A 23,282-nucleotide genomic window follows, 5' to 3' on the forward strand; every position below is an offset into this window, starting at 1 on the left:
TCAGCTAGTTTCCCGGGAGAACAGTTACCTTAAACAGAATGTAGTGTAAGACACATGTCCTTCTTTCCATATAGCAAAATAATAGTGGGGTTTTTTTTTGTTTTGTTTTTTGAAAAGGAGATGAGCATGTGTTGGAGGAGAGAAGCCCCTTCCTCTTGTCTCATCTGTAACCAGACAGGTCAAAAAATTCTTTGAGAAAGGTTTATTTTTGAAAGAAAAAGTTAGAAAGTGGGTTAATTTCTTTGCCTTGTTCTCCAGATTGTTTGTATTTATTTATTTATTTATTATAAATGTTTACTTTTGAGAGAGTGCACACATGGAGGGATGGAGCAGAGAGAGAGGGGGACAGAGGCTCTGGGGTGGGCTCTGTGCTGACAGCAGACAGCCTGATGCATGGCTTGAACTCTAGAATGGTGAGACCATGACCTGATCCCAAACCAAGAGTCAGATGCTTACTGACTGAGCCACCCAGGTGCCCTGGTTATTTATTTATTTTAAATGAACTCAATCACCTACTAGTCTAACATGAGGGCTAAATATTTTTTAAATGGTAACGTAAGCATGTAGAGTAAAAGCCACTTTTGTGTGAATTCTTAAGATTGGTTAGGACTGAATATTGGGAAATACTGATAGAGTTTATTGAAGCAGCCGTAGTGTTTTTTGTTGGTTTGCCTGGCAAAATTGTGTTCTTTCTCTGTTTGAAGGCTTTTAACAGAGCCTTCAAATTCCTTAAAATTAAGAATTTTTGTTGTTTAAAGAAATAGGATTTTCTTTCTTTGAAAGTAATCTTTAACAGCTCTGGATATGTATGTAGCTTCTCGTGATTGGCTGATAGTACTCATTGTAGGTCGTCCTGGGATGCAGACTCTGAGATGGTTGGGTTAGGGTGTGCTCTTTGAATTAACACCTGTGGGGAGAGAAGGAAGCAGGACTCAGCAGAGAAAGATGATGGACTGAAGGTGTAGGCTGTCCTGAGTTGGGGTGAGGTGGTCCCAGTCTTCCTTAGTTTGGGCATGGGTGTGGCTGCCTTCAAAGAGAAGGAGTGATCTTGGGTAAAATGGCTGTCTTCAGCAGAGGGCAATTTCTAGAGAAAGCTGACAGCCGGGAACACTCGTAGCAGCTGGAAGAATAAACCTCTTAGTCCTGGAGGGGCTGGGTGGATGTCAAGGCAGCCAGTACAGTGCTGTCAGCTCTTGAAATTCAGCAGAAGGCTGTCAGAAGGTGGAGAGGAAGTTTTTAGATAATCTTTGTGTGGTGAATACAGGTTTAAGGTTAATGGATAGTTGTGGAAGGAGAAATCTGTTAACATACCCAATCTTACCTTGTGTGTGTGTGTGTGTGTGTGTGTGTGTATGCATGTGTATGTGTATTAAGAGAGTTTGATGTATAACCCCATAAAAATAGAACCACTTTTTTTGGGTACAGAATTTATCTAATTCATTGTGTGATTTACACTAGTATTAAATTCCAAATCTGGCTAAGTCACAGGTTTTTAAATTGCTCACACAGGAATGTGCTATTAAAATTATCTGAAGAAAAAAAAATTATCTGAAGAAAAGTCTGATAGGCTTTTTTTGATAGACTTTCTTTTTGAAGAAAAGGAACCATGCTGCCTGGGGAAGATGAGCATGGCCTATAGAAATTTTACGTAACCAGGAGCCAGATCACGGAAGCTGATCCACAGGGGGGATTTAATGTAAGGATTAATGACCTGAATTTTGATTTAAAAAATTGCATGGTTTTTATATTTCATAAACAGTTATATGAAACACTTGTAGTTACATCTTAATTTGCTAATTTAAATTGTATACAAAAAAATTGCAGTAGATACACAACTAAATTTCTGAGCCGTTCCTCATATTGATCAGTATTTGCCATATGAAGAAACAAAGCACAAAAGTGTTTTGAGTCAGCATTTTGGGTAATGCATCTTTCAATAGATGTTCACATAGCCCCTCTTTTAGAACTGAAGTTATGAATTGGGATATATTAAATGGCTAATGTTTCCTGTTTTTTTTTTATAAGAGTGAATAATCAGTTTTGTTCATCTTTCTAACATGCATTGGAATTACAAACCAGTAGGATTTCTTTTGTACAGCTACACCTGCTATAATCAGGGAGACGCAACAGCGTGTCCAGTGGCTGAAATCCCTGGTTTTCTAAATGTTTTGAGTGGCAGGTTGTGGCGGGAGCAATGACTGGTTGACTAACGGTTATAGCTTCTTCCAGCCATTATTTTGCCTACTCCCAAACTTTTAATCTACGTGTTGAATTTGTAATGGGTACAAGTTCCATTGTACCCATAATGGCTACATTGTTTTCTTGACATTATGGTAAAACAAATAACAAATGGAGATATTTCATGAAGAGCTAGAATAGAGGGAATCACATCATATTTTTACTAACTCTCTTCTCATTCGGTCAGGTGAATTGCTGCCCCGTTTCCTTCTCAGATACATTCCTGTACAAACGTGGTATCGGTGAAAGAGCCCCTCTTTGGTGAAGTCATTCTTACTCCCTTTCCTGGCCACTGCTGCAGTGGACGCCCCTGGTCTCTCATCTAGTTCCCGAGCTTGACCCAGTCATTTTGCCTCTGCTTCTTGTTAGCCTTGCGACCATTCACCTTTCTGTTAGCTTCAGTTCCTTCAACTGTTAAATGAGTATGATAGCCCCTACCTCATTGAGTGGTTTTGAGAATTACACGGACAGTTTAATGTAGTGCCTGGCACACAGTACAATTATACTCCCATAAACGACAGCCCTTCCCTCTGGTTATTACTATTACTTGCCCAGGTAAACCTCTCCCCGCTGTGAGCTGTTTATTCCCCGAGGCCTCAGACTGGGTCTTATTCACATGCTCCACACAGTGCATCTTGGGCAGTGGATGAGTGCTTCGTGAATCACCCATGAATAACATAAATTGTGATTCCTACCCTCAAGGAGACCAGAGTCTGGTTCTGAAATAACTACAGCACAAAGTAGAAGCTACATTGTCATAGGGAGATGTAATTAAGAGGTTTAGAGAAGAAAGAGATTAATAGGATGAGTTTATTAAGGCAGGCACTTAGTAGGTGTTCAGCATAATGTTTTTAATCCTGGCAGCCAGAGGTTTTGGGATGCTAGCAATTTTTGCAGGATTATACTGGATGTGTTATATTTCTGCTTTGAATTCTACCCCCCTCAACTAGTAATGACAGCTTGTTCTTTGAACTTTATTGACACAGGTGGAGAGGGTGCTTCTTTTTTAGCCTAAGCAGGTGGAATTCGATCTGAAAGCATCTGTTAAACACATCCAGGTCCTTTTGACACTTCTGCAACCATTTACCAAATATATCTACCATTATTTACACTGGGTGTGCTGTTACGCTGGGCACATGCTTATTTCATATGCTTTATTGTAGTGTATGAACTTTTTTTTTGATTTTTAAAAATTTTCATTATATTGTTATTCTGTTTAATGACTCTGAAAAGATTCTTTCTCCAGAGAGAGAGCAAAATTATTTTTTAACCACATTTTTTTGGCTAGCATGTTCTGCGGTCCCCTCCTGCCCCGCCACTGATCACATAAGCTAAATTTAGGGGAGAAATCACAGGGGGATTTGTTCAGACAGTTACTTGTTTGATTCCCCCAGAGGCACTGGCTCTTAGATCTTCTACCAATGTAGCTCTTCTGATCTTTTATTCTGTAAGGTGTTTGTGTCTCTGTATGATGGATGTTTCACTGACCCAAGTAAATGGAAGAAAATTTTCTCCAGCCTTTAAATGTATTGCTTTCCTTGTTCTTTCAAAAACACACTTTTCTTGGGTAAGAACATTTTAGAGACATTTGGCATCAAATCAACAGAATTGTGGCCGTTAATGGAATTTGAAGCACTGAGAGGTGGTTTGATTGGTAAGAATCCATTTTTGTTTGTTTCGTTTTTTAGTTTCCTTCTCCTTGGCTACACCCCCCTTCACACAATAAACAACTCTCCTCCTCTTCCTCCCCTTATATTTTGAAACAAGAGTATCTGATTTTATTGAATTTTGTACTTTGGATTTTATTGTCACTTTTCTTTTTCCCTTGAAGGGGAGGAAAAACTCAACTTGTGTACAGAGTAAATTAAATTATGAGGAAAATAGTCCATGGAGTTAAACAAGATGAACTGGGGTTTTGGAACTGACTCTAAGCATTGCCATGATGTTGCATAGAGTCTAAACTATGATTCAGAAACCTATTAGTCATTTTGATATACTGTTGATTTGGCTAATTACCCTGAAGGCTGGCTGGCAGACTGAATTGCCTAAGTCACCTAGTAATTTCGATCAAATCAACGAGTAATTATAGTTTTGTGCAGGCAACAAATATAGAATACTGATTATGTTAGACTGAAGAAGATGTTATTGTGATATAATCATATAAATACTTAATTCTAGCATTAGAGCAGTCCTTACCTTGTTTGCACTTCAGTGCTTAAATTCTCAGCACATGACAGACAAAGATTATGGCAACTTTTTGGAGAAAATCATCTTATTCTCTCCATAAACCATACTTATAAGTAAATACTTATATTTTAAACATACATTAATTATAATGAGCTTGTTTTTGGAAATCCTTAGAACTAAATATGGTCAGATTTAAAGCTCAAAATTCTCTTAGATTTCGTGTGGAAAGAACCTAGAAATGAACATTTTGTATGCCAGAGCCTAAAGTTGTTGCTGCTAATTTCACTATCAGTTCATTGGACAAATACTAATATTAGCACATTCAGCCCCATTTGAAATCCAGATACTTAAATTTGTTTGATTCCCATTCTGTTGTCACCCTTTTTCTCACGTTGGGGAGATCCTCCTCCAAAGTATGGTGTTTATTACTGAATTTGTGACTGGCAATGTTTGTATGCTATTTTTGTGGGCATAAATTTAAAATATTTTAGAAACAGAGTTATGTTCACTGAATGGAAAAATCTGTCTTTATTTTTACTTCAGCTGTCTCCTGGATGGTTTACCTATATTTCTTTTCTATGAAAGCAGGAAACATAATTTACTTTGAATTAGTGCAGATTTGCTGTATAGTTAATCTTTGTGAAGCTCCCCTAGAGGAATTATTCTGAAGCAAGCTCCTGTGTTGTGTAGTACCTTAACCCACTTTATATGTCCTTGACCTATGCCTCCTCCCACCCAAAAAAAATCAGAAAGAGAAAGAGAACAATAATTTCAAAGTTTCAGGTATTTTCAGTTTGTTCTTGGGGAATTGTAGATGTGTTCCTGCTATTTTCTTGCTTGGTTCTAGTTTCTACCTGCCTCTCATGGTGTGAATGTCTCAGTGTGTGGAATGCCATTCTTGCGTTTGATGATACATGTTATGTTTGGTACAATCAACCCCGACTCCAGCCATTTCTCCAGCGTCATGAGACAAAGTATGTTGATTTCCAGCAAGGGCTTTGCTAGGGGGGTGTCGGTATTAATATCTAGTGTTTGCATGCCTTGCTTTATGCACGGACGTTAGAATCTACAGAGAAGCCTCAATTCCATTCCAATCTTTGGTAATCCTGCAGGGTTTAGAATGTAAGCGAATTACTATGCATGTATATGTTAATATTATATAAAATTATTCTTTCACAAAAAGGAACTCTTTTGCTTCCGTACCCACTTCACAGCTCCTTTGATTTTAGAAGTTAATTAGCTCTAAAGTGCAGGATACTTTGAGGGGGAAGTAGGAACTCTTGTCTACTCTTTTTATTCATCGTTTTCCACCTGAAGCACTAACTCCAGGGAGAAATAGTGCCAATTGCAAAATTTATCTCAAGCAAAACTCAATTTAAAATCCTGTCTTTGATTTTTCTTTTCTTGCTTTTGCTTTCTCTTTCCTTCCCCTCTGTACAGAAGACATTGATACGCACATGTTAATTTAGCAGAGAAGAGTTTTAATTAAACAAGTATGGATAGCCTGAAACCATTCAAGTCTGTGCCAGTCACTCTAGAGGCAAGTGTAGGTGAATTGAAGCAGAATATGGGAGAGCCGTGATCTACCCAGTTGCTTCTGCAGGCTTATAGATAAATTAAAGCCTTCCTCCCCATGAGGACAGCCTCTCTGCAGGTCTGCTAGGGGGCTGGCAGCCGTCCAGTCAATAAGCCATCCTAGCTGCAACAGTGGAACTGCTTAATAGGAGTCGTTTCAGCTTTGCTTTTATTCCTTGGAAAGGCATCACAGTCAGCCTAAATTCTGGACCCCCCAAGCAGAAATTAGAGCCTCTATTACCCTTTGTTAATTGCAAATTACATACGGCTTTTGTACTGTAGAGTCTCTGAAAAGGCAGCAACTAATGATTAGTGTTTCTATCTGTGTGCGGAGCTAGATCTTGTGTGTGTGCATGGATGTGTGTGCATCTCTGCGCAGGGAGAGTGAGAGAGCGTGTACCTCTCATCGAAGGAAAGCACTGCTTTGTTCAGAGGTAACCAATCTCTTACCAACTAGTTCTGTTTCGGACTTCCACAGGATGATGCTTGGGGCAAGATGGAGGCTTCGGAGTAGTGAGGTCTGCTGTTAATCAGTGCAATATTTTTAAAAGAGAACGTTTAAGAAATGTATTTGTAGGTGCATAATGATCTTTGGTTTTCAATGGCAAATGTTAGTTTGGAAGAATGGGGTTGGTACAATAGAAAAAAATCCTATAAGAGACAAAATTTAAAAAGTTTTAGTGCATGGTGGTAAAATTGCTCAGGTAAAACTACAGTAAACTGCAATCCTGGAAGTTTTTTTAAAATAGGAGAAATCTTCATAGTGAGCTGTGACTGATTTAGTTTTTTAGATTTTTTACTTTTACTTGGACTGATTTTGTTTTTTCTTAAAAAGAGGTCCTTAAAAAATTACTGAGAACCGTGGAGAGCCCAGGATTCCTCCAATGATATTTGGAACCAGTGATCTAGACTGATAAAACTTTTGGCAGGACATTAGCTCTCTAAATTTCCAGAGCTATGAACCCCATAGGGAATGGTAAACTACATAAATTTAACCCACTATTATTACACAGTAATTTAAAAATAAGCATTAGAAAAGTTGTCCTTAATAGTAAGACTACAACTCTTTTGAATTCTTTACACTTTTAATGTTTATTTTTGAGACAGAGACAGACCATGAGCAGGGGAGGGACAGAGAGAGAAGGAGACAGGATCTGAAACAGGCTTTGTGCTGTGAGCTGTCAGCACAAATCCCGACATGGGGCTCAAACTCCCGAACCATGAGATCATGACCTGAACTAAAGTCGGATGCTTAACCAACTGAACCACCCAAGCACCCTGAATTCTTTATACTTTCTTAACATGTTTTTTCCGTCTGTTGGAAGATAATAAGCCATAACTATAGATGTAGTTGTTTTCCCTTTGTGTGTTTTCTCTTGAATATTTTGTCAAACACCTTATGGTCTTTACAATTGATTCAAATAACATATTATAGGGGCGCCTGGGTGGCTTAGTCGGTTAAGCATCCGACTTTTGCTTAGGTCATGATCTCGCGGTTCGTGGGTTCGAGGCCCGTGTCGGGCTCTGTGCTGACTGCCAGCTCAGAGCCTGGAGCCTGTTTCAGTCTGTGACTCCCTCTCTGACCCTCCCCTGCTCACGCTGTCTCTCTCTCTCTCTCTCTCCTAGAAATAAAACATTAAAAAAAAAAATAACATATTATAGGGGTGCCTGGGTGGCTCAATTAGTTGGGTGTCAGACTCTTGATTTCAGCTTGAGTCATGATACCAGGGTTGTGGAGTTTAACCCTGCATTGGACGCCATGCTGAGCATGGAGCCTGCTGAGGAGTCTCTCTCTCTCTCTGCTCTTCTCCCCAACTTGGGCATGCTTCCTCCTCTCTCTTTAAAAACAAAAACAAAAACCAAAAACAAGTGGCATATTCTACTAAGATTCTCTTTTATCTCTGCTCATACCGTCAGGCTGTTTTCTGCTCAGGCACTTTTCCTTTCCTGTTGAGATGAAGAAGAGACATCAGGTCCATTGGAATTGCTATACTAAGCTGAACTTGGGAAATTTACTTCTGTTTAGGATGTTAATTTGATTTTATTTTATAAACTTAAAAAAATTTATTTACTTTGAGAGAAAGAGTGTGAGCAAGGAAGGGGTAAATTGGCAGGGTGCGGGGGGGAAGGAGAGAGAGAGAGAGAGAGAATGAGAATATCCCAAGCAGGCTCCCCACTGTCAGTGCAAAGCTTGATGTGGGGCATGAAATCATGACCTGAGCTGAAATCAAGCGTCAGACACTTAACCGACTGAGATGCCCAGGCATCCCTCCTTTTATTTTAAATTAAAAAATGTTTTCTCTAAGTAGTACATGACCATGGCAACAAATTCGAAAAGTGAAGAAATGTACACAGTGAAAAAAGGCCTCCCTGCCTCCTCTGTCCCTGGCCACCTGGTGTCCCTCTGTAGAGGAAGCCACTTTCCAAACCCTCTTGGGTGTCTTCACAGATGGTCTGTGCATTTTCAAGCATATAGAGTAATGTATTGCTTTTTTTCTTATACAAATGATGGCACGGTGTACTTAATGTTCTGTACGTACATTCAGAGCTGCCTCCTTTAAAAAAGAATTGTGACACAGTATTCCATCATATAGAAGTGCCCAATTTACATACCAGACCACTGCTGGTGGATATGGAGGATCTTTCCAGTTGTTTACTATTGAAACATTGCTACAAGGGTATCATTGTAGTTAGAGAGGTGCTAGTGGTTAAGAGGACGTGTCTGGCTCAGATCCCAGGATATCTGCATGACTTTGATTAGGCCAGTTCCTCTGCCTCTCTGTAATTTCCTGGTCTGTGAAAGAAGGGAGGATAGCCCACAGGACTGTTGAGAGGATTTAAAGCTGTAATATATTTCAAATAGTTCTGGCACAGAGACATGCTCAGTGTGTATCAACTCATACTATAATTCAGTCTGCCATTTTGCAAGGTGAAAGGGTCTTCGTAGGATAAATGCACAGAAGTCGTTTTGCTGATCAAATTTAATTTTGGAGACTGTTGCCAAATAATTCCCTGTAAGTAGAAGACCAGTTGATGTTCTCACCTGAGGTGTGGGAGGTGTACTCATTTTTATTTCTCATATATCACCTCTGGATATGTGTAAACCTGGGCCGTGATTGTATGTTCCTGAGGCCCTGTAGTAGTTGCTCAAGAGGGAAAGATTTCAAGTTAAAAATGTCTGACCCCGAAATTTTTCAGTGCTTCTAGACGATCTTGCTTTTTTATTTTTATCAATATGACATCTTATCTTAATGATAAGCTGATCATGGCAATGATAAATGTGTGAGTGGTAAACTACTTTAAAGCTGTAGGCTATTATGTACTTCTAAAATTCTTTACCCACTCATAGATGAGAAAATGTAGTCTTTCAAATCTTCATACCATTTGTTAGAGGGATCATTATATTTGCATGTAAGGAAGTCTTACACAATTTTTTTAATGTTCATATTTGAGAGAGAGAGAGAGAGATAGAACATGAGCAGGGGAGGGGTATAGAAAGAGAGAGACACAGAATCCGAAGATGGCTCCAGATTCTGAGCTGTCAGCACAGAGCCCCCATACAGGGCTCCACCTCGGGCAAGGTGAGATCATGACCTGAGCCAAAGTTGGATGCTTAACCGACTGAGCTACCCAGGCTTCCCATAATTTTTATGTTCATAAAAAATAAATGTAAAATTAGAACTTCACAGTGTTAGGGTACCACATAAGCTACTATTATTCCACCTACTTGAAGGTAAGATACCAGTTTTGATTAGCTCAAGCACCAGTGGTGTGGTCCATTTCTGTCATGTTTATAGTACACAAAAGGCACTCAACTCTGTAGCCTGTTTCACAGACTGGTGAAGAAGAGTGCTTTGTCCTAATCAGCATAGGATCGTGTTCTAGGAGACAAGCAGATTGTTGACTTCTAAGCCTCTGCTAACTTTATAATAAATGCTAATCACTTAGCACCCCTGACGCCTCACCTTGCAGTGTTTTGGGTAAGAGTGGAAGCGCTTAGCCAGCCGTGAAATTTGTAGGGCACCAAAGCCTGAACTGATTATTATTCAAGAGCGTAGTTACTCATGGGCTGGAATGAGCCCCACACTGCTGAAGCAGAACTTTTAGTCACAAGTGAAGTCACACAAATTCTACAGCTCTCTCCGGTAATACTTTTAGTACTGACACTGGCTGTTAGCCACTGTTCCGGGACTCTTCATGCCTTTCTATGAATGCATCTTTAGAGTGGCTTTTAAACTTTCTTTGAAGGGGGACAATTCATTGACCCTTTTTAGATTTGGCTAAAAACTATAGCTGCCTCTTTTCAGAGAAGGATGCCTGCAATTTACGAGATTCCTGGATATGCATAGGATTTCATTGGTACTTCACTCCTTGTACTTAGCGTATCTTATGCTGCACATGGATGAAGGATGTTTTTGAAAAGAGGGCTTTTCATGTTGTTATTTCAAAAGGTAATGATCACATCACCTTGGTTATGCTACAGGTTGTGTATCTGAAAATTGTCACTGAAAGCATTTGAAAACTGCTGAGAGGGAACTAATTCTGATTGATACAGCTATAAAGGCAGGTAGGTATATACTCAACAGCTCCACTTCCCAAAGTACCTACTTTTCCCTAGAAAATGACCAAAACATATTGGTCAAAACCTTTTTTTTCCCCCAGGAACATTTCTTGAGAAGAACTTCATGAATATGAGAGAGTTCTTAGGTTCAGAGCATTACCCCAAATCTCTGTTGTAGAATATTACCCCCATAGAAGTTGTCAGATCATCTTGTTTCTGCATTGACCTTAGTTTTGTGGCATAAATTTTACTTAAGTTATCCCTTGATAGTTTTTAACAAAATACTGGTGGGAAAGGGTGGTGCATTCTACTGAGACTGTCGTGGTGAATTGGGTTGCTGGGGAGACTCCCCAGGAGTAGATCAGTTTTCGTGTCTCAACACGAGTCCATGTGTGCAAGAAACCTTTCTGTTCAGTCACTTTTGAGCTGATGTCTCAACACTTCCTATAATTTTCAAAAGGTGTAATTTTTACATTTCAAATCCTTGCCAGTAGTGGTTTAGTTTCTTAAATAGCCTTAAAAATTAAGTCCCCAATCAAATTTCAGGTATGAATATGAATATTAATTTAAATTTTTCTTCTCCATTTATTCTACTTATCAGTCAGTTGCATGGCACTTGAGTATGACCTCACTGGCCGCCTGTTCTAGTGAAATTAAAATGTAAAACATGGTGGAATTCTTTCAAGGAGTTATTGACAGTTTTCTGCAGTCTCATTACTATTTTGAAGTAGGCGTTTGTTAAAGCCTGAAACTATTTGGAATGTACGTACTGAGAGAACTTTCTTTCTGCACACTCCGTGTGTTAATGGGCGATCTACAACTTGGTAGGACAAACCAAGATTCTGCTTTACTGAATAATGGACAGTAATCAGTGTATGAGCCAGAGTCAAAAACTATGGCAGGTTGAGTGAAGAGGACAAGGTCCAGGAGACTCAGGGGCTATTGGATGCTTACTTTACTGTCCACCGTCCAACATTGCTAGGTGATGTGACAGCGAGAGAGAAAAGGAAATTGGGCCAGAGGATTACAGCACAGGGAGGATTTAGATCTAATAGGATTTTCTTAAGCTCTAAGTAGAGGTTGTCTGAGGTAGTTTAACCCAAAATGAATGCCCTCCCNCTTCGGGTGTTCCCCGTATTTGAAGAATCTTCACCCCTAGATGGAATTTTACATGATAAGCACATTTACAGTAATAAAATTTTGTGTGTTTAGTAGCAGCCAATTCAGGGCATTCCAAAGTGCATTCTAAAACAATGAGTTTTCCTACTGGCAATTGTTCAGGAAAAAAACCCAAACTGAATTATATTAGAGATGGCTGATTCCTATGCTTGGGATTCTTTAAGTGAAATGTGCTTTAATTTTTTTTTAATATTCCTTCTTTTTCTTTCTTTCTTTTTTTTTTTTTTAAATTTTTGAGAGAGAGAGAGAGAGTGCACATGTGCAAGTGTGGAGAGGGGCAGAGGGAATCTAAGCAGGCTACACGCCCAGCACAGAGCCCGAAGCAGAGCTCCATCTCATAGTCCTGAGGTCATGACCTGCGCCAAAATCAAGAGTTGGACACTCAACTGACTGAGGCTCTTTTAACTCTTTTAATTGTTAAAAAGAGTACAGATAGAATCCATTTATAATTAGAATTCTTACCAAGAATTCTGCTTTCTATCTTCTTACCCCTCCACAGTTAGTAAAACAGTAGAATTAAGTACAGAAAATGACGTTTGAGCTAGGAGAGACCCTAGAAATAATCATGTAATCCTAATAACTCACCTAAATCAGGTTCCAGGGGCGCCTGGGTGGCTCAGTCAGTTAAGCATCCGGCTTCAGCTCAGGTCATGATCTCACGGTTTGTGGGCTCGAGCCCTGCGTCGGGCTCTGTGCTGACAGCTAGCTCAGAGCCTGGAGCCTGCTTTGGATTCTGTGTCTCCTTCTCTCTCTGACCCTCCCCTGCTCACATTGTCTGTCTGTCTGTCTGTCTCTCTCTCAGAAATAAATAAAACATTAAAAATTTTTTTAAAAAAATCAGGTTCCAAACCAAGATCCCTGTTTTTATTTACTCAAGGTCTCACAGCTGGTTAGAATCCTGGGGCCATCTCCCAGTTCAGAGCTCAAGTCTCCAAGTGGTAATTTGAGATTTTCTGACTTCTATGCGTGGAAGACTGAACTCAAAACTCTTAGCCCTACCCTCTGTATCCCACTTTAAATCCACCTAATCTCTCTAGCCATTTCCACAAGCCAACCAGAGAAATATGAGGAGGCAAGGAGGAGAAATGGGAAGGGAGCCTGCCATGTCTTTCATCGAGTTCAAGAGATTGCTTCTGATTTGGCAACTCACTGTGGAAAAATTCAGTGTGGCTTCTCTTTAAGTCTAGGCCTCTCCTGTTTGTGTTCTTGACCTTGCCTTTCCTCTGTTCCTGTTGCCTTATCAAAATCCTTAAAAAAAGATATATATATATGTGAATATATATTCACATATATATATATGAATATAATATAAATTTAAATTATTTATGTTCATTGGTTTCTTCCGGTTAGGCCTGCAGATATGATCATTTTTTGCTTAATAAAAATGTTCCCTTGGCTTTGTTTCCCCTTAAGGTGATCATCATTTCTTTTTCTTAAGGAATTTTTTATAATCCCCATTATTAGAGGATATTATATTTAAATAGATAAAAGAAGGATGGTATGAGTGGTATATCATATATCATTAAATGCCAAAATGTTTACCTTGTAATTTCAATCTAATAGTGGAAGAGGAGTTTATGAAAATAGAGTCATTTGTAGTTCAGGGGAAACGTGATTTTCACACATTTATAGCTTTCCTAAGTATTATAGTTTTCAAAGGAGTCTGAAATTAGATAAGGATGTCTGTCTATTTGGGAATGAGGCTGAAGGAATTTTTGCAGTGGAAAGAGGTATAATCTAGATGACTAGAATCTAAGCCTTTATGATCTGTTGGTATATTTTATAATTCTGTGATATGGAAGCATATGCTTGTGCTTTTTCTTCCTAGTCAAATAGAAGATACCATGGACTTTCAAAAAAGAGCAAATAAGAATACATATCATTCTTATGCCCATTATCTCTGTCTCTAGCAGTGATTTAATATCATTTTTCTTTCCTTACTGATGGAAAATGTTTTTATATATAATATTAATGAGATATATAAATTTGCTCAGTAATGACTTTGGAAATAATATAGTCAGTTCTGTCTGCAGTATAGAATCTGTGCTCGTGTATGAGACCCTACACATATATTTTGATAACCCCTCTCCCCACCCCCATGCCAAAAAACTCAACAACCACACCACAAAACCACAGCAACTGCTGTTGGAAAGAGTCCTTTGGTCTTTTTCAGTGTTAGTCATTCGTTTGAAGAAAGAAAAAGTCCCTCTGAATGCTTTATAGAGCTCTCTTTCAGGCATGAAATTCGAGTTGATATGCGTGTGGGTATTTATAGGGAGAACAGGTCAAATATGTGGCCAGAGTATTCCTCTTAACAGTCACAGAGTCAGATAGGTGAGGCTACAGAGAGCAGAGGGCAAGAACTGGGAGAAAGGTCCAGCGATGCCATACTCATGACTCGAGCATATGTTCCATGGCTGCAGCCTCTTTTACCTGCTTCTGGCATTTTGCTTAGTTTTGTCCTGCTCTCTTCTTCACTTGGGACTTTCAGCTGTGCTCTGAGAGTTAAATAAAAAGCATGGAATGGAAAAATGCAAGAGGGAAAAAAAGTAAAGCCCGAAAACAGGCAAATGCAGGGATATATTGACAACCTTGTCAGTTGAGGAAATAACGCCCTTATACATCCCTCATAAATATGCAGCCATGTCTTTTAGTTTTCTGATGCCCTGGGGACATAATACTCTAACATGGGAATGAGAGAGAGAGAGAGAGAGAGGGAGAGAGAGGAAATATCCAGCTTTCTAGTCTCTGGATGTGTTAGGAAGTATTTTCATTTATAGAATCTTTTGGCATAGTTTTTCCTTTTTAAACATGGCTTACTTGACTTGCCTGATACTTCTGCCTTGTTCTCCCAAGCTTACCCGATATTGTGGTTTTTGTATTTATGACACATTTAGAATCTTCAGGCATCTGCCTCAAAAATATGATTGGCTAAGCATCGTCCAAGCGAGAAGCACTTTTCTCAGAGAAGATACAGCTTCCTTTGGGAATAGGGCCAGGGAGTAAAGCCAGAAGAAAGGAGAATATAGATTTCTAGAAAGAACAGTGGACTGCAATCAAGAGACTTACATTTGGTTTCCATTAAAACTAACCTGTGGTGTACCTGGGTGGCTTAGTGGGTTGACCATCTGACTCTTGGTTTTGGCTCAGGTCATGATCCCAGGGTTGTGGGACTGAGCCCTGAGTCAGGCTCTGTGCCTGAGTAGGGCCTGCTTAGGATCGTTTCTATCCCTCCATCCCTCTCTCCTGGCTTGCGTGTATACTCTCTCTCAACAACAACAACAACAACAACACCAAAACTAACTTATAGTTGATGACCTTAGCTAAGATATTTATCTTGTCTGTAATGCAGTCTTAGTATCTGAAAAGAGTGTATGTGCAGTCCCTTTGAGAATGAACCTAACAGACCTTAGAGAGCATGTTTCTAATTTTGATTTAGAAGCAGTTGGCATGTTGAATGTTCCCCTCTTATGTTTGAAGAAGAATCTAGGGATCCTGGAGCTGGAGGAGTCTCAAGGAGTCTTATAGTTTTTGAATCTCTGGGATGAACCAAAACACTCTTGATTTTCCTCGTTATTATCATTACAGCATCTGAACAAAAGACATTTTCACAGAAATATTATGTTTAAGACGATGAGGGAGTTAAGTCTGAACTTGTTTTATCTCTTATCACTTAAAGCAGGGCTGCACACTGAAATGTTACCTAATAAGGGTCAGCCCAGTAACCAAGAGTGAGGTGACGATGCTGGCTGTCAGATTCTAGGGAGTGGTAGGGACCGTGGGAATGGGGAACATATACCCTGTGTGCGTGGGAAGGCCGCTTCTGGTGTTTAAGACACCACCTGGGCCCATCAAAACATGCCTCTCAGTGGCAAAGAGCCATCGTTGGCAGTGGGCAATGTCTAATTGAAAACAATAAATTTATATTATCAGGAATTAAAAATTACATGTTGGAGAATTCTCCAATTTGAATAATAAAATATTGTCCTAGAAGATATACACAAGCTGTTTCCCTAAGGTATGTAATTTGTGTGATCCTTCTTCAAAGAGGCCGTCCTCTTTCAATATACTTTAATCCCCTTCCATTCTCTTTAAAAAATGTTTTCTTTCCTCAAGAACTGTCACTTTTAGCAAGTTTTCTGTTCTTATATCCTAACATTTTTTTCCCAAAATATGAATGTTGAATGGTTAGCCTTCTACCCCCAACAGAAGCCCTTGCTTTGAATATTCCTTAACTTTGTTCTAGTTAATTTCACTCCCCCACAAAGAACTTGAGCTTAAGTCTAACCTGAATCCTCACATTAAGCCCCCTTTCTCACACTTTATTGTTTGTAGGTGGAACAGCTGACTAGTGTAATACCCTTCATGTTACTCAGTTGAAAATAGTGGCGCTTTTGGGGCACCACAAGTCTGGAAATTTTATCATGGATTTTGTTTTCCTAGTGCTCTAATAATTATCGTGTAATTACTTTACTCTGAACTCTCTCCAGGTTGTACACACACACACACACACACACACACACACACACACACAGTATTTTGAACTGTACCCAGTCCTTTTGATGGGCTGACCACAATGGTGAGAGACTATCACTGTCTTACCACTTTTCTCTGAGAGCACCCCGCAACTAGCTCCTATTCACTGTATACTCTGTGACCTCAATATCTTTTTTCTCCCTACTGGCTCTGTTGTAGTCAGACTTTCCTCATATTTTATCCACATAATTCATTTTTCATTTGTAAGTGTGCTACCTTGTAGTCACACTGAGTAAGCACTATCTTGTTTTTGATGGATCATTTCTATCTCTGATTTGTCAAGGTTACTTGGAATTCTATTATTTTTCAGAAAAGTTGGAAACCTTAACTTGGTTTGTAGCTATGAAATGACTGAGAATGCTTTCAATTCCATTATGACAGCCATTGATTAAAAAAAAATTCAATCATATTGGACCCACGAGTCTGGGTGCTGTTTTATAACTACCCCAAGTTGCATCAAGCCATTTATTTCTGTCACTGTTAACTAATGGTTTTCCTCTTTCTGGATGTTTTTATACTCCACAGACATTGTTATCATAATCTCTTTTTTGATTATAGACACTTTTTGAAAGTATAGATACTTTCAACATACATCTAACATACATTCAACATTTGAATGATTAGAATTATAGGGTCTGTGGTTGGTGGCAGTGGAGAAAATAAACCCAATAATTGTTTAATTTATGCATGTTTAATTTATTTTATATTTATAGTAGCAAGATAAGAGAAAATAGGGGAACCTGTACATGGAGTAGAAATATCTCTTTTGTAGATATTCTGTTCTGCATTGGACTTCGAGAATGCCTATGCTTTGATTTAAATTTAATAGCCAGTGTCTTACTGAATATATGAATGTAATGAGATGCATTTTTGTTATTGTCATTACAGGTTTTAGAAGATAACAATGAAATGTGAAGAAGTTACATTTCTTACGTGATACTTGAAAGTTAGTGACTGCTTGCCAGATTTTCCCGAGAATTAAGTATGACTTAGAAGCATTGATGTATGAAGGTTTATGATGTCATCGTTTGCAACGGAAAGCAAACTCCAGCAGGCTGTGAGCCTGCAGGGAGTTGACCCAGAAACATGCATGATTGTATTTGAAAACCACTGGGCACAGGTAAGGTATGAGCTCCACTTCCTCTGCTGGCCTAGGTAGCTCTTGAGGTCTCTATCACATTAAATCAGGGTTGCCTACCTCTATGGTAGTAACTAGGCCTCCAGAAGTATAGGGCACGATACCTTTCAGGTAGAAGCAACTTTTTTTTCCCCATAGAATAGGGATCTGGTTAAAAACCGTGGTTGCCATCAAAGCAATTAGGGAACATGTATGTTGCTCAGGTATTTTTAGAATAGCAGTTGGCCTTAAAGTGACTTTTGCATTACTTTGCATTAGACTTGTGATTACAAACTCTCTTTCCTTCCTTCAAGATGATTTGCATCTAGTCCTCCCACTCCAGTAGCACTAAAATACACATTTATGAAATCTACCAAGTGCTGTGCTGAGTACTTCAAAAGCCTTTTGTTATTTAATCTTCTCCATAAACTTGTAAGGCAGTTAATATTAGCTTCCTCGTTTTACAGATGAAGGAATGAAAAATTAGCAACGTTAAATGACCTGCTTGAGGTTATACAAATAGTGAGTTTGCAAGCAAGTATGAAGCCTTGGTCCCTTGACTCGTGTATTTGACCTCTGTGCTCTACCATTTTTCGGGCTCGTTGTCCCCTGTGTAATTTGATTGAAGAAGATGCCTGGCAGTACCTGAATTTATTACAAAGCTGTTTATAAAGTTTTCTTGATTATTCATTTTGACTTCTCTGTAACTCTGATAATTAAGGGTTGAATGTTCAGAAAATTTATCAGCTCACCACTTTCCTCAGGGGGTTTACAAGTAGTAAAATAAATAAAATTGGCCTTCTTTACTACTTGTCCAACATTACACTCCCTAGGTGAGCTGGTAAGTGGCTCTTTATGTGATAGTTTTTTAATGACTACCCAGTTCCTTCCTGTCTCCAGAAACAGCACAGGGTTTGGTTAAAGCACTGAGCCTGCAAATCACAACAGTTATAGGGGACACAGTTTATATCAAAAACAAAATCAATTCTGCTTCTGGGTCATTTACACTTTGTAGCTTCTTGTCACTCGTATAAACTTTCCAAGATTTTTTATGCATTTCCCATTCTCTGACTTTTTACAATTAGAATCTTAATGGGTTTGCTCTGGATTTTAAGGGCATGTCTGCTTTAGCAAAGGGAGGAAAGTAATTCAGGAGTTTTCCAGATAATTAGAGTAATTGTCTTTGACTTTGTACTTTTATAAGTATTTTAATGTGCTGGCTCCAAAGTGGGTTTGTGAACCGAGGGGATGTGCCTGTTAGCCCATTGGGTGTGGGAAGGATATTTTAGAAAGCCTATTTTTATCTTTATCTTTTATTTTATTTTTTGAGAGAGAGAGGGCAGGGGAGGGGCAGAGAGAGAGGGAGAGAGAATCTTAAAGCAGGCTCCCCGCCCAGCCCAGAGCCTGATGCTGGGCTTGATCTCATGACCATGAGATCATGAACTGAGCTGAAATGAAGAGTTGGATGCTCAACCAGCTGAGCTATCCAGGTACTCCTGTCTTTATCTTTTAAAATTTTCTATTTTGTGTTTCTAAAGTACGTAATACAGCCGCATATAAGTATATGCATATTTATTAATTATCTAATAATTATTTGTGTTCATTTTTTTTTAACTGATAGGAGTATACAGTTAGATCTTTTATATTAACAATACTTTCAGCCTCAGGTATTTCATTTGGCTCTAGAAGTCCATCACTGTAACACGTATTCTTGGTTCTGGGCCATTTTGTTTATTTGTGTAAAAGTACTTTTGATTGTAATTATTCCTGGTGGAATATCTGTGATCCATTTAGTATCCCGAACCAGTCTTCAAAGACATGATATATTATCAGCCTCTTGATTTTATGTGGGTGGATCATTTGCCCTGTCAGGTTCCATCCTGGGCAAGATTTCTCCAAAGCTGTTGGAGTGCTGTTAAAGAGTCTTAATTCACGAATCTGTAAATATTCTTTCACACTAGTGAAGGAGTAAATGGTAGTCCCAGAGTCATATTACTCATTTCCATATCTCCTATGAATGACTTTAGCATGATCAGACATTTTGCGTTATTTGAAATGTAGCTCCCTTTCTTTAGCAGAAATATATATATATTCTTTTTAAAATTTTAAAAATGTTTATTTATTTAAAGAGAGAGTGAGGGGCAGAGAGAGATGGAGAGAGAGAGAGAATCCCAAGCAGGCTTCATGCTGTCAATACAGAGCATGAATGTGGGGCTTGAGCTCATGAACTGTGAGATCATGACCTGAGCTGAAATCAAGAGCTGGATGTTTAACCAACTGAGCCACCTACATGCCCCTCTTTACAAAATTTATTTAAATTCTAGTTAGTTAACGTATAGTGCAATACTGGTTTCAGAAGTACACTACATTCAGTGATTCATCACGTACATACATCACCCAGTGCTCATTACAAGTGCCCTCCTTAGCACCCATCACCCATCTAGCCCATGCCCCACACCCCTCCATCAACTGTTTGTTCTTTATAGTTAAAAGTCTCTTATGGTTTGTTTCCCTCTCTTTTTCCTTCCTCCAATATGTTCATCTGTTTTGTTTCTTAAATTCTAATATGAGCGAAATCATATGGTATTTGTCTTTCTCTGACTTCTTTCTTTTTTTTTAATATAAAACATAAGTCATGATTTAATTTTTCTGCAATAAGATAGAAAATGTAACTTAAAAAATCAAGATAGAAAATAAAAACAAAGAAAAGCTATTATCATTGATGTTGTAACTTCAGTCTTGGTATCCAAGCAGGTTGGNTTCATTTAGCAGAATACACTCTAGCTCCATCCATGTCGTGGCAAATGGCAGGTTTTCATTCTTTTTTTTATTTGATGGCTAAGTAATATTGCATTGTATCTATATATACCTAGTGCAGAAAAATATTGAGTTAGAGGGTAAGGATAAGTTTGTCATAGGGAAAAGTATTTAGTTATTAAATACTTCCTTTTGTAAAGTGGAGACACTCTTGCTCTTATTGTTGTTTCAACCATTTCTTTAACTTTCTTACTTCTTTGGGCTTGACTTTTCCTTTTAAATAAACCTGCAAAATGCCTACAGTGTCTGTTTACTTACAAGAAAGGCTCTTGAGGACCTTTCTTTCCTTTCTGTTGTATTTCTTCAGGTTGAAGAAATGCACATAGATGTCAACACAATTATTATTAAATGGAGATTTGCCAAGCCCAAACTGCGGATGCTTCAGTATAAGCGGAACAGGTGGACATGAGAATGTGTAAGCCTTGTTCTGAGCTTTTAAAGAATATATATACTGGGGCACCTGGGTGGCTCAGTCGGTTAAGCATCCGACTTCAGCTCTTGTGGTTCATGAGTTCGAGTTCGAGCCCTGCATTGGGCGACAACTTGAAGCCTGGAGCCTGCTTCTGATTCTGTGTCTCCTTCTCTCTTTGCTCCTCCCCCCTGTTTATAATCTGTCTCTGTCTCTCTCTCAAAAATAAATAGACATTAAAAAAAATGTGTATGCTAATTTGAATGACAAGGTGGGACACATGCTTAGAAAATGAATACTATTACTACAGAATTTAAATCAAAGGAAAGGACTATTATGGGTGAAAGTGGCTTGGGAAATGGAAGAAGTGAGATTTTTGCTAGCTTGACTATAGGAAAGGGAAGTTTTGTTCACAGAGGAAGAGAACAGTTTGGAGAAGGCGTTGGGGAGAATGCTCAGTTTTGGCTTTTCTCGCTGATTAAAAAAAAAGGTGAGGAAGTCAGGGCAAAGCAGAGGTGTAAGGCCATGTGAGGTAAGGAATGAGACCTTCAGTTGGTAGGAATAAATAAGACTCATTGTTTCAGAGTTTCACACCTGAGCACTCTGTTGTGAGTTGTGCAGTCTGAAGGTACATGTGGAAGGGTTGCAGAGGATTGGGAAGTGAGCTAAAGCCTGACACAATCTCCTGTGACTAGTGTGACTACAACCCCTGGGGTCCCCTGAGGCAACCCAAGGAAACCTGTAAGGCTGGTAAGAAATGTGGCATAGTCAGAACTGGGTGACAGTATTATATTTACTGAAGTGCCCCAGTAGCTGGCAAGCATGATACTTTTTATATGTTAAATGAAGGAAAATGAAGTCAACAGAAGTCTGTAGTATACAGAGTTCTTCTGTTTGTTAGGATACTTGAGTACAAATTCAGCATAATTAGCATATATTTGACAGCTTCCTTTCCAGACCTTGAATTAAAAAGCAAACTCTGATGGAGGAGGCTATCCGCTTGCCCACCTACACCTTGCAGTCTGTCCGGGGACTGTTCGTCATACAACCAGCCATCCTCCATGGCAGTCTGTGACTCAGGAGAGTTGCCAGTGGAGAGATCTTGAGTGGCCCAGTCGTGCACTTGAGTTTCCAAACTGTTCCCTGGGTCCAATGATGTAATGACATCTCCAGAATAGCTCTCTAGTGGACATTCAGCAAGTTACATTCCTAAGAGCAAATCCAGGCCATCAGAAGCAGCCTCTGGCCTGTACTTCTGTCACTTTCTGAGATGCTGTCTTGCACTGTCAAGTTGCCAGAGCAGTGACTGAAACCCAGACCTGCCTCTGTTGGTTTTCTAGTTGGACATTTCAGTAGCATCTGGGCACCTACAGGCCAGGATGGTGGACAGGATCTTTATGGTCTGGCCTCATGTCCTTCGCTGTCTCTGATTTATTCTCCAGAAATGCAAAATGCTTGGCGTTCCTAGCCACTCCCACTCCTAGGCAGTGGCCTTCAAGCTATTTCACACTTCTCTGCCTTTAGGCATTTCCTCCTCTTCCTGCCTGGAGTAACCCTCCCCCTGGTTAAATGCCTCTCCTTCTTAAGGACTCAGTTGGGACATCAGTTTTTCTAGGAAACCTTCCCTGCTGTCTTTTATGCTTCCACTCTGTGCTTCAGCAGCATCCTGCGTGTTCTTTCACTGTTATACCAACCACATTTTATTAAGATTACATGTGCATGTACCCCAATGTTCATAGCAGCACTCTCCACAATAGCTAAAACATGGAAAGAGCCTAAGTGTCCATCAACAGACGAATGGATCAAGAAGATGTGGTTTATCTATACGATGGAATACTACATGGCAATGAGAAACAATGAAATCTGGCCATGTGTAGCAACATGGATGGACCTTGAGGATGTTGTGCTGAGCGAAATAAGTCAGGCAGAGAAGGACAGATACCATATGTGTGCACATATAGGAGGATTAGGAGAAACTTAACGGAGGACCATGGGGGAGAAGAAGGGGAAAAATAGTGGGGGAGAGGGAGGGAGGCAAACCATGAGAGACTCTTGAATGCTGACAAAAACTGAGGACTGATGGATGTGGGGGGGAGGGGGGATGGGCATGGAGGAGGACACTTGTGGGGATGAGCACTGAGTGTTATGTGGAAACTAATTTGACAATAAACTATTTGAAAAAAAAAAAAAAAAAAGATTACATGTGCAGTAGCTTCTTTCCAACCTTATTTCAAGCTCCTCATGATGAGAGGCCGCTTATAGTTGACCAGCATCTCCAGAGCCAAGAATATCGCAGCCCTGTTGTTGTAGATGTTCAATAAATTGTTAACTGAGAGATGGGAACATTGTATGAAGTACAACTTTCGAAGAACCAGGTGACTCAGAAAACAACTTTGAACATCCACTAGTATTAAAACATTCTATAATTTTGTAGTAAGGTCTTTGGGCTTATATTTAATGATCTGTGATTTGGAGGACTGTGTGTGTGTGTGTGTATTTAGTTTTTACAGCAGTCTGGAAGAACAGTTTATAGTCTAGTAGACTATTGTTGTTATCTCTTGCCTTTGCTTCTGTACTTCTTCTGAATGGAAGAGAGAGCAGAATGTAAGAAGCATTGGTCCACCAGATAATAAATTGCCATGTGAACTGACCCGCCCACACAC

General features: G+C 39.3%; 1 protein-coding gene across 1 annotated transcript in view; it reads left to right on the forward strand.

Annotated features, from left to right (window-relative positions):
* FHIP1A (FHF complex subunit HOOK interacting protein 1A) overlaps positions 1-23,282 on the forward strand; it is a 246,920-nt gene that overhangs the window by 138,047 nt on the left and 85,591 nt on the right. The window contains exon 3 of the mRNA XM_077770959.1: positions 17,165-17,396. Within this exon, the coding sequence (XP_077627085.1) occupies positions 17,292-17,396 (105 nt within the window). The 5' untranslated portion in view covers positions 17,165-17,291. The remainder of the gene's footprint in view (positions 1-17,164; positions 17,397-23,282) is intronic.

This window comes from Crocuta crocuta, unplaced genomic scaffold, assembly GCF_008692635.1.
Source record: "Crocuta crocuta isolate KB4526 unplaced genomic scaffold, BGI_CrCroc_1.0 scaffold166, whole genome shotgun sequence".
Lineage (NCBI taxonomy): Eukaryota > Metazoa > Chordata > Mammalia > Carnivora > Hyaenidae > Crocuta > Crocuta crocuta.